The following is a 12,685-nucleotide window of genomic DNA, read 5'->3' as shown; positions in this document are numbered from 1 at the left end:
AAACCACCCACGTTGCCTTACAAACAAAAAGAAATGCATTTTATGTGGAAAGGAAATAAATGTCTCTGTAATTTAGTTATCATTGTGGTATACATTCGCACATTTGAAGGGAGGCATGGATTTTAATAAAAAAATATACTCTACATATTTTTGACTTTTTATGTTAAAAGGTCACATATTTTAAAGGTTTGCTATAAACAACAGTGATCCGTGTCGACAGGTTTTGTGATGCATTAACTGAAGATGCAGATGGCACTAATGGGGCATGTTCTGTTGTTTCATTTGCTTTTTTCCTCTCCACTTTAAACCGCTGCGTGATACAAATTCAACAGTCTTTCAATGACAACCTAAAAATTATGATAATTATGGAAGACTATGCTGCCTCACTGCCACCGTGACATGCGACTGTCTTATAAATGCAGTCTTCAGGGATGGAAGTGCAGATGTCCGGTGAGTGTGGCTGACAGGTTATGTAACACAGATGTGGGTTCATATATTTCAGGCTCGGCTGAAATGAAGTGGAGCAGAAAATGTCTTTGCCCAGTACCCCCCAGGATTCAATGAGTTATTAATCTCCAGATAATTAGAAGAGACTCAGATGCTGCTCAATGGAGGCTTGTAATGCTTATAATAATTTGCAACAACAGTATTCAAGACAGTGAGTTGATGTTATGTGGGTTCTCTGCCCGGAGCTACTATTAAATTACAATTATCAGGATTTATTACTGAGGTAAAAAGGACTGCACGACAGCCTCAGGCTGATGGCACAGTCTCCACACTGTTTGTTCACTTTCAGTGACATGGTGAGGTGTTTCCCTACCGTGTACAAATTTCAAAACAGAAAAGCTATATTGGGATTGAAAAACTTTTATTCACTTTAGCAAATATTGTTTTTAGAAAAACATCATCTTTGCCAGGACCTTTAGATGCTTTCGGTTTGTTGCCACTGGCAGGAATCTGTAACGCTGTAATCTTTCGTTTAAGATTTCCTTCAAGTGTCAAACTCCAATTGTGTCCCTCGGTTACACCAATACAATAAGGATCAATAAACAGCAAATATTTTATGGATTTGCTTATTTTGTCTAAAAAGACAATGTATATTGTTTGATGTTAGTTAATGATGAAAATGTAAAAAAACAGTAAGTTTTACTTAATTAGATGTTTTTAGTTTTCAACATTCACTCAATGTCGATTGAAAACATTATTTGTACTACAGCTCCCCTTTTTGGCCACGGAGTGGTTCTACAAGATACAGTCTACAATATCTGATTGACTTTGACGTCTTTATTATTATATCCTATTACATTGAATGTTTCTACATGAACCAAATGTATATTATATCCCTTTTTAAAAAAAAGAAAAAAACATATATTTTTGTCCTTAGTACTGTATTAATTCCAAAAATGTTTGTCCAAAAGATGGTGGCATTCAATATTTGGAATGCATGAGGTTGAAACGCTGAACCATTACTTACAAGTTATTTTGGGTAAAAATACTTTAAACTCATTTTCTTATCTTAATAAAATAGTATAGAACAAAGAAATTAAATAATATATACATACATATATATATCTAGTACACCTAGATAACACTCCAAATGTGTTTTAGGATTATATATATATGTACTGTCACTGGTTTATGCTTCTGTCTGACAGAATGTTTGTGTGAATTTCCATCATTCTTGTTTCTCCATGGACTTACCTTTAATTTTCTCTCTGCTTGTAATGTGCATATGAAACAGATGTGGACAGTCAGGTGAGAAAACCAATTCATGTACTCCGACTTAACATTCTTTTTATTTATTTTTTTACATTGATTTGTCACAGTTAATGAAGCACCCCATTCATCAATGAACTCAATTCCCTCATTATCTCGACCATCAACTTCTTCAAGTAAAATAAAAGATTTTTAATTCTTTTTTAGATGAGGTGTGGTACTGATCAACGAGTTATATTGGGATACAGACAATAAGCCAGGCCTACCATTTTGAGAAAGAGAATAGACTAAAAAAATGATATATTTAGGCACCATATTGAAAAATGTGCAATTTGTGCACATCAGTAACAAGTGGCTCCTAGAAAAACAAGGTGAAATATTCATGAGTTATTGCACAGGAAGGTCTTGGCTTTCTAGTGATAGGGAACTCATTACTGGCTGACATTGATCTGGTGTTGCAGAGAGCTGCAGCACAAGAATGACAGTGAGGTATCATCTTTAAGATGACATAATGTATTTAACAAAAGCTTCATAGTTTATGGAACCATTTGCATCCTCTTGGTTTTGCATTAGCTGCTCCACCTCTTCCTCCTTCAACCTTTCCCCTACGGTGCATAAAAAGAGAAAGAACTGTCACAGATCAGATTTTGGCAAAAGACACTGCTGTAGAATAGAGTGTTGGGGATAGACTGTTCAACTCACCCAGTGTAGCCAGAACATGCCTGAGCTCAGCCCCCATGACTGTGCCGTTCCCCTCCTTGTCAAATACCCTCAGACCCTCCACAAAGTCCTCATATGTCCCACGGTCTTTGCCCTTACAAATGTGTTGATGTATAGGCAGAAACTGTTCAAAGTCAAGCAGCTTGTTCTGCATGTCTGTATGAAATAATCAAAGGGAAGACTGTAAATCATCAAAGAATATTAAGACCAAATGACTGCATGCAGAGACGACCGAGTAATCGCTCACAGACAACCCACCTTCAGCGCTGGGCTTTCCAAGGACATGCATGATCTCTGCCTGCGTCGGATTCTGGCCCAGTGCCCTTATCAGGTCTCCACATTGGGCATAAGTTATTTTCATCTCATTAGCTGGTGTCCTGTCAAATAGCTGGAAAGCATCTTTAAAGTCTGTGATCAGAAAAAAAAAAAGATAATTCCTTATCATTTATTTTCATTTCACTGCAGTCCCGGAAAAGGCCTCCAGGACAAAGTAAAATAATGATGTATTGTAATTATATATATAAGTAATTAAAGGCTCTATATCCTTAAAGGTAGGATTATACAGAAAAACAAAACTGCATACAAAGCCTATCCCTGACAATCACCTATAGCTCCATGTATCATAATAATGTTTTGGGGATGTTTTCTGGAGAAGCGCTTCATTTGCCAACCTGGGAATGAGACTGAACAATCAGCTATCTGTCTTTTTAAGCGCACCTTTGAGCTGCGTGCCTGCAAATGACAAATGTTATAGTTTTGAGGTGCTCCATCCTGACTGACATTATCTCCTCTGTCAGGCACAGACACTTTAAAAATAATAGGCTATCCTCTGAATCACTTTATCATCAGCTGCCGCTGAACACGTCATCCAAACTAATTGAACGCTTTCCCATGCATTCCCTCTATAAATAGTTGGCAGGTCATGGAACACAGTTGACAGCTGTATTGATGACCTTACCCTCGAGTTGCTCAGGGGTGAATTCCAGCTGCAAAGGGACAAAGTGAATTAGGCGGTCAGAAGCTGCTGAGTGAACAGGATTTAGTAAATTTAATAAAACAAGTGTTTATGCTGAAAACAAAACAAATTCATCCGTGTGACCTTTGACTTTGCCCCCACCCTTACACACTGCCATCAGTGACCTTGCCCAACAGACACACAGGTGTTTGCCAATACTCCATAAAGAGTAGGAAAGAGGAACTGCTTGAGGACGTTATTTTTGTGCTAAGTCCAATCATTTGCCACACGACTTAATCAGACGCCCGCCGGGTGAGACGTGACGGCTCAGACTCAGACTGCTGAGAGCATTTTTTTACTTTGCGGTATGAAATAGGCTTTACAAGTAAAATACATTAACATACTCCTCAGCTACTATAATTGAGAGAAGCAAATTTTAAACCCACAATCTTACATCTTGAAGTGTTATTCTGACTCTAAATTTAAATCATGGTTGGATTTGACTTTTTCTAGATCAGACAGTGCGACTCGGCTTTTGTCTGATGTCTGAAACCCCAGATCCTCTATGGAGCTTTGTGGAAATATTATCCAAACACTTATCTAAGCATGTTTAAAGCTGGATGGCGATGGATATAATTATCTGTATTTTTCTTCCTCCCTTTTGCCCTCAGAGGAATGGTGTGGGTGGTCCGCACTCTCACATAATGAATGTCATATTTTGTGGTTTTTACCCATGCTCTACAGTAATATGGCGGCTCACTCAAACAGGAAAAAAGTGTATCCTTGGAAAAGGTGCCAAGTCAGAAGATCTTTCCATGATGTCTGGTAGCTGGTTAGCCTCTGAACTTTCTACATTTGTGACACAATTTTGCTTTGCATCCTTGAAATGTAAGAAAGCGCTGACAGGAGCTTAAATATTATACAAGTTGCTGGGAGACCCAGAACCCATTTGATTGGCTGTACAGTCCTGGTTGCTGCTGACTCTTTTTAAATAATAACTTGATTAGTAATCTGGATGTACATGTGATGCTACAGCAAAACAATCCAATAAACAAATGACATAATTATTAGTTGTAAAAAGTTGTTAAACACTCTAATGCATCCTGATGATCTTTCTAAGTCTGTCGTTTTATTTTACCGTTACTGTTGAAGGGTTGAACGCCGGGGTCTTCGGCTGCTCTGGCACTGGGGGGGTGGGGGGTGCAGCGGCTGCAGGTTTCGCCTCTTCTTTCTTCTTTGGGGCCATTGCTAGAAGCTTTCAGGAGATAATAAGCGTGAGAAATGACACTTTGGCGGGAAGCAGCTTACTGTGGGTAGAGCGGACCAATTAGAGGCTAGGTCCTTTTATCCACTGTCCACAGGTGTCACCTCCTCCCTTGAGACAGTGCCCAATCATGCTGCCAACAATTTGGCGCAGACTAAAAAAGGATATGTCTTTGTGGTTCTATTTAAGACAAAGGTTGTTGTTGTGTGCACATCATCAGGATGTAAAACTGTGTTGGCTGAAATCCCGGGCCTGGAAGCTTCTGTCGACTGAGTTATTTCCATCAGTGCAAGTGAGACCTTGTGTAATCTCCTCTTATCTTAGACTGCTGACCTTGTTCGGTGAAGTGTGATTGTTGGAAATGATGGTTGCTGTGCTCAGGCGTGTGGCGGGTACACACACGGTGGAGCTGTTTAAATGACATGTCCTATGATGAACTGCAATTCCCAGCAAATATCCTTCATTTTTTATTATAGTTGCAACACTGAAACACACTAAATGATGTGCCCGGATAAAACTCCATAATGACCGCTTATCTGATATGATCAGAGGGATTCGCAGAGATTTGGTCTCTGATCCTTCCAGAAATAGCCTACACAGAATGTTTTTTTTTTTATGTCTCGGATTATTCTGTGTGTGAACAATCTGCAAGAACATAAGGCAATTTCTTGTTTCATAATGTGTTATCTGTGCTGTGAATATGAGACTCATGCAGAAATAATGTCAGGGACTGCAGACAGATTAGTTTTTGTTGTTGTTTGTATTGTTATAAAATGTGCAAATATAAAATTTTTTGGGCAAATTAATAAAGCATGGAGCAGCTTCCTAATGCTGGCGGCTCACAGTTCGGGGATGTGTGAAGTAGGTACAATAAGGATTGTGACTGATATTCTGATTTCGTTTCTGATTTCATTTCTGGATTTTAGCCTTCAAAGTAATGATTTAGGCTTGCAAAGCTATGCATTCATCCTGTGCCTTCCTTTGCATTTAAAGTCTTATGTTTTGCAATATGTTTTGAGGTTTCCTGCTCAAAATGAAAACATTTGCGAGTGATGGAAAGGTTTTGTCAGATAATAATTTAAATGAAATTAAAAATAACATTTGTTCATGTCACTGAATCCTAAATCTTTATGAACTATCTGGATTACGTCCCCATTCTTGTGCATTTCAGATACAATAGATGACAGCTCATACCAACATGACACATTTTAAAAAGGAACTCAATACCTGTTCTGTGAAGTTTGGACACTTTTTGATGGTGCATATGTAGATGTACATTGTTCATTGATGCAGACAATGACAAAGATCAATGGAGACCTGCATCTCTCATTCTTGCTCCTTGCTCCTTGCTCCTGCTTTCGGCTTGCCTGGTGTGGAGGTGATAAAACACTGGAGGATGAAATAATCCCCAGATTAAGGCAGTCAGTGCTGCGGTTTGCGCCTCATTATTTGCAAATATCATGACTGAAGTAATCAGTGTTTGATCAGAGCCACAAAGAACTGCAGACGGAAACTTTGTATATGGAAACGAGTATAAATGGTGCCAGCCACCTTTCAGATCCCACCAGGTGTTTGCATTGACAGACTACATAAACTATTTTGCAACATGAGTAACTGCATACAGTCAAGCTTTCAAAACATCTAAGACCTGTGCAGTTTGCTATTTTGGAGATAGTCTGTTGTCTGGCTGTTATGTTCACTGGAAACGCTCCAAGCTGCCCTCAATGCCAATTGTACTTGGACACAACAGATGACCTTCAGTGCAGCTGTAGCCTTTGGTATACAGTTCATTAACAGCCTGTTTATAAGCAGCATTATAAAGCCATGCTGTTCAGACATAAAGGGGAAAACTATGCCCAAGGGACACAGCAAGTGTGTTTTAAAAATATCGGCAAGGTTTCCAAAGGGTCTCTCAAATTGGACAAACATATCTCACACTGCTCTATATGATTTAAAAGGGGGCCAGGTGGGAAATCCTGGGCAGAGGAGCCAATTTCAAGAAGGAAGAGGAAGGCGATGAAAGGAAGATCACGTTCAACGAACCTGAATGTGATGGCCCACAAAGAGGAAGAACCTGCAACAGAAAATGTCTAAGTCAACTCTCGATGTGCATAGTTTGATTGAACAGTAATGCTTGAATTATTTACATGAAAATTATATAAAAAAAGAATTATTGCAGCATGTTTGTAAAAATTGTGTCAGACTTAGAAAAATAAAGATTTTATAAACGAAAGTGATTACCGGTAGGTACTTTTACTTTCATATAAAAACTTCAGACTGGCTCATTCTCATCATTGACTGTAACTGATCATAGATGTAAACTTATTTCAACTGTCAATTTTATTACGATTAATCTGTTGTGATGTGATCAACACATATAAAACAAAGTCAAGCTGTTAACAGCACCAGAAAAGCCTGACATCACATTTATTGTAATTCAATGTTCACAACAATAGGAACTACCAATCATTTAAAAAAAAATGGAACTACCAATCATTTGGGTGTTGTAGTAGGATAGTTTGGGTGCTCAGATTTACATTTGCTTACAAATCCAGTATTAAGCATTTCACTCCATAACTGTTCTAACAGACGCTGCCCTATGGCGGCCGGCGCTGTGGCGACATTGCTGCGCTGGGATCCGCCACCACCACTTGAGATATAGTGTGTCCGTGCCAGTGCTGATTCAAATGAGGTGGTTAATGCACCAGCTGGATTCCTGGTACATGTGACGTGTTCATTAACAAATCCACAAGGCAGTCAGTGAAGCATATAAGCATGTAATTATACTGTCCCTGTCCAGCTGGGGCCTCGAGTGGTATCCAGTTTAGTGTGTGAAGTGGTGAATGTTCCAGTCTGTACAGGCCTTCTTCCAAAACAGACCGCTGCCATGTTGTTTGGCAGAAATTTTTATTTAGCAAAGATCATATAAACACAGTTTTTTTAGGGGGGGGGGGGGGGGGGGGGTCACAGCAGGATTTCATCTTGGAACATTTTTATTTCTCCCATTTGAGCCTTAATAAACAACATTTATTATGCAGTTCAGTTCAGTGTGCATTTGTGTGAGAGTTCGTGTCACAAGAAGACATCATGCAATTTAGTGAAAGTTTTTAAATTTGCCCACGAATTCTTTCAAACTCATTTTAAATTTTCGAATGTCACATGTGGAAAAGTTGAAGCGTCAGAGATTGTTCGGAGAAAGCTTTACATATTCAGTGGTCGGTCATCAGTCCGCAGGCCTAAATATAAACGCACGCATCTGTGCTCTCAGGACAAAATCGCAGCTGAGTCACACCGCCCTCTCTTGGACTCAGATGTGAATGAACAGTAGCGCTAAAAAGAGAAAGGTCTTTCAAATCTTCTTTTGAAATTTGACACTTTACATCTATAAGTTTTGAATATGCTTTTGTCAGCTCAAGCACTGCTCTCTAATGTCAAGATTCTTATGTCGCTTACATCACTCCTTGTGGAGATAATCAGTGTCTGAATTTGACTCAGTTCATTAATAATTTTGGGTGATTCATGGAGGTGAAATAATTTAATGACAATCTTATAATGTCTGTTTTTATTACATTTCAAACTGGTACTGTATTGTTTTCAATAATTAAATTTCGCCTATTAAATTATTTGAATTGAATTAAATTGAACTAAATAATTACAATCATACCATAAAAAAATGAATTTGGTTTGAACTTCTTCATTGATCATATTACAATTCTTAAAGGAAACTTTTGATGGAAATTCCCTTTAACTTTAAATCTAATCCATGGCTGGATTAAGAATCCCCAATTTCCTTGCCTTTCTGAACATTTTAGCAATAATTTTATTTTGAAAAGTACCCAAAATATAAACCTTCAAACTATGGTAGTTGCAAACACGCTGTATACATTTAATTGAATTAATTTAAGTGAAGCTGGAGAGACTATATCTCTCGGCCGGCCTGGGAATACCTCGGGATCCCCTGCGGAAGAGTTGGAAGAAGTGGCCGGGGAGAGGGAAGTCTTGGCTTCCCTGCTTAGGCTGCTGCTGCCCCCCCCCCCCCCCCCCCGACCCGGCCCCAGATAAGTGGTGGAAAATGGATGGATGGATAAGTGGAGCTGAATGTGGGACTTTGGGAACTTTGTCAGGGACCCATCCCACACAACCTCACAGTGAAAGCAAGCTTGTTAAAATGCGATCAGGTGTCATGTGGACAGATGTCATCCTAATGGGGCTGCTTTTAGCAGCATCACATCACGGTGACGGATGCTGAAACTGAACCATCACTTTGTCTCTGATGGAAAATGTGTAGGTTATTTAATCCTGCAATGGTACTACATCACCAAGAGAGTTGAAAGAGTTGAAAGTTTTCACGCTGAAGTCATCTTTGTGTTTGTTTGCTGCTCGGTGCTGGATTACAAGCAGTGCAACCGGAGTGAGGCAATCACTGAATTACACGATTATTCCACAATCTGGCTCTGGCCCTGCACGGTTTAATAGATGGAACATTTTGTGAAAAATGAGCAACCACATGCTCTATATTTGTTATTGGTGTGACTATTGCAAAGTAATGAGAACCTTTACTTTAGTAACAGTATCTCTATGTTAATAAATTCAGTTAAAAAATAATAAATTCTACGGTCAATCTTATACCATACTGGAAAATGAACGATCACAACAACAGCAACAACAGATTTCAACAATAGTGCAATTACTGGCTCTGCAGAAAGTTTGCATTTGGACCGAATTATATTGTGAGTCTTGTTGTATGTGGCTTATAATTTCAGATTATATGTGAGTTCCCTCATTAATGTGGCTCCTCAAAATGGTCATAATCATTGGGAAAGTAAAAAAGTAGAAAATTCAAACGTCTGATATATGATTAATTTTATCTACGGTAATCTTGACTGTTGTTGCGAAACAATGCTATTTGACCTCACTGGGCCTCAAACCATCCACCAAATACAATTTGATAGGAAATATTTAACCCCTCCACAGTTTAGTCTCTCAGATCTGGGTCCAGTTTGGTGCAACATAATCAGTTGTCCATGTCATGGTCGTTTATTTTTCTCACTTTGATTTGGTTTATCACATCTAACGTTTAATGCATTTGGCAACATACTTAACAGTCCACTGTTTGTTTGTTTTTTAGACGTCTTGCAAACAGATAAACAAAGAAACGTGTGTGATCACATGACTCGTTACAACCCCCATTGAGCGGAGTCTTAAAAGAAAAAAAGATTTGCTTTAACAGCTGTGAGAGAATTCATGCATTTAACGCTGCAAGAAGAAGAAGAAATAAAAATAATAATAATAATAAAAACACGCAGTTTCATTTTCAAACGCGGATGAGAGAAAGTTCTTGAAACTCGTGTAAAAGTGTCTGAGATGGAAACGCGCGTCTTCTGCACGATGTCTTGGTAATCCGATCCTACGAGATGCAACTTTTGAGAAACTGCAGGGAGAAAAAGCGGTTTGGCAAAGACCCGCAGATCTGTTGAATGTAGAGTTTGTTTGAGGGGTGAGAAAAATATGTCATTTCGGAGTCGTGGTTTATTCCAACGTAAGTGAGCGCGCACCAATGAGAGGCTGTTACGCGCCACCCTACCTGCCTCCTTTCCGAAGGCCCCCCCCTTTTCCATCCACATATACTCATTACCGGACACGACCTTGCCGCTCGCCACATCTGGAGACACTTCCCAACACGAGAAACTTCAACTTTTGCATTGTCACCGCGCAGAAACACTCGGGCGTGCGCGTTGCGCTAACTGTCTGCGCGTCAGGGCGAGCGGACTCCCTCCATAGTAAGTAGATTCTTGGAGTGAAAGTTGGCGTCTGTCCTTCCTCTGCGCTTTTTTTTTTTTTTTTTTTTTGGACATCACCGTTGGTAAACAGAGCGCGTTTGGGGGTTTCATACATTCAATTGGTGTAGAGCTGCCACGCTCGTTTTTAATTTAGACTTTTTTATTATATTTTATTTTTTTGACACCGTTAAACCCGCTGCGTGGAAACGTTTCGTCTCTATTTATAAGAGACCATTGAGTTGATTCACCCACATCAAGTAAACATATAGGAAAAGTTTTATTTTACACTGCCATAAGATTATTTTATTTATTGTACGCTATAATAAGTAAACCCTTTGTGAGGGGAGATCCGATTGTGAAATTGAACAGCGACTGGAGTGATGGAGTGACACAATTTGGCTTCATTTGATCCCCACACTGATCGAGCGTGTGGAAGAAAAGATTGGAATAGACCAGAAGGCGAACAGCTCCATGCTGAAGCGTTTAAGTTAGTCTGAGGGGAAATTTAAAAGACCTAAAAATACAACATTGGTTTCTCCTCTACAAAGAATCATTTGAACTTCCCACCGCAGACCGAGAGCGACATAAATAGTTCTGACATGTGGATGTAATTTCAGAGGAGTAAAAAAAAAAAAAAAGACAGATGCAGAGAAATAAGACGAGTGGGCTGAGCCAGAGCATAGAGTAGATTATAGGAAATTAAATCTCGGACTGAGCGAGGCGATTACAGAGTTATGATTTCAGAAGCCGTCATAAGCACCGAGAGGCCAGATGGAGTAAAACGACACTTCTCGCTCCACTTTGAGCAAAGTTAGGTATCTTAAATAATCTGAGCATCCTCAGCATCTGTTTGAGCCCCCCCCCCCCCCCGCCCACCTCCAAGGACTCTTCAAGGTAGAGTTCCCACAGGTCAGGGATGGGATCCCCTCTGCGGCTCTGCAATATGGACTTCCTCCTTATCGCACTCATCAGCAGTCTATGCTTGGTAAGTCAGCTCTCACAGTCACTCATATCTGTTTGTCACCATGTGTTATTGTAATGTTTGAGGAATGAACCTTTCACAGGAGAGCGTGGCTCTCCTGTCCAAAGATCACTGACAGTATGTCAGAGCACATGAGCAGCTATTGTCGCTGCTGGTTAGGCTGGTTTTCTCACTGGGAAATGTTGAAAATGAAATGAATAAATTATAGCATCATCAAACAGTTAATACAAGGGGTTAAAAGGGGGTGTCAAATCGGTGCCTGTTTGTATTGTTCCACAGCTGTAGAACAGGCTCAGCTGCCTGAAATAAAACGATTCTTGCAGACAGAAGGGGAGTTAATATTTCATTCATGACAGCACCTGGGTGGATTCTACTTCTCAGCATCGCAGCGTTGATGATTTAGTTTTTCTGCAACATTGTAATTTAGAATTCCACTTTCAAATACTGTTATAACTGTATTCAGTATAGGCCTGCTGCTCGCACGCACACGCACACACACACACACACACACACACACACACACGCACACTGTGCAAGCAAACCAACACACCAAGTTGGTTCTATGTGTTTTGGCTGAGGCGGTTGTGCATTCAACAGGCAATCCGCCCAGGCTTTGAGGAATAGTGCGTTTTCCCAGTGATGTGGTCCATCGCCGTGCCGCAGTGGACCTCGAGGCTCATTGGTTTAGATGGCAGAGGAAAACAATTATAACATAGCTGTGTATTTATAGCTGATTCAACATTCAGTCGTTAAAAAGGCTCTGTCTGTGAATAATGTTTACCCGTATTTAAATTTGATGTTTGCTTAGTCTTCTTCTCCACAAAAAGGTAATTTGTTTCCAAACTGTGACCAAATGGTGCGCAGAAATACGCTAAAAAACCAAAGTTAAGAGTGGAAAGTCTGTGTCCAATTCTGAAGGGAGCGTATGAAACGTTTTAAATTGAGTCATACAGTTGTGCAACCACAGGGCTGTGCAGCCTTTTACAGGCGCAGCTTATGACAGATGATATCCTGGTATCATAAATATTCATCAGTGCAGCTCAAGGACCTGGTTGGGTCCCGTGTTGTCCGACAATTTTATCTGAGGGAAACCCTTTTACTGGAACAGACCAGGAATCTCTCCATCGCGTTTTGCATTTCGGCAGGCGTGCTGCAGCAACAGCTTGCAGACAGACGCTCACATAGTCTCCGTTCACAGTGACTGGCTGCATCACTTACTCAGTTATTACATTTATTAAGTGGAAGCAGCACTTTTAGGAGCTTCATTG

At 39.9% G+C, this 12,685-nt stretch overlaps 1 protein-coding gene across 1 annotated transcript; it reads right to left on the bottom strand.

Moving 5' to 3' along the window:
• Positions 1-1,781: 1,781 nt before the first annotated feature.
• Positions 1,782-4,637, bottom strand: myl13 (myosin, light chain 13). The gene is made up of 5 exons (XM_068749244.1): positions 4,530-4,637; positions 3,395-3,422; positions 2,695-2,844; positions 2,419-2,592; positions 1,782-2,321 (listed from the first exon to the last, which is right to left on the bottom strand). The coding sequence occupies exons 1-5, from the start codon at positions 4,635-4,637 to the stop codon at positions 2,215-2,217; spliced, it is 567 nt and encodes a 188-aa protein (XP_068605345.1). The 3' UTR covers positions 1,782-2,214.
• Positions 4,638-12,685: the final 8,048 nt, after the last annotated feature.

Source organism: Brachionichthys hirsutus, chromosome 15 (assembly GCF_040956055.1).
Source record: "Brachionichthys hirsutus isolate HB-005 chromosome 15, CSIRO-AGI_Bhir_v1, whole genome shotgun sequence".
Classification (NCBI taxonomy): domain Eukaryota; kingdom Metazoa; phylum Chordata; class Actinopteri; order Lophiiformes; family Brachionichthyidae; genus Brachionichthys; species Brachionichthys hirsutus.
The sequence above is the reverse complement of the archived record's forward strand: the minus strand, read 5'-3'. Positions and strand labels throughout refer to the sequence as shown.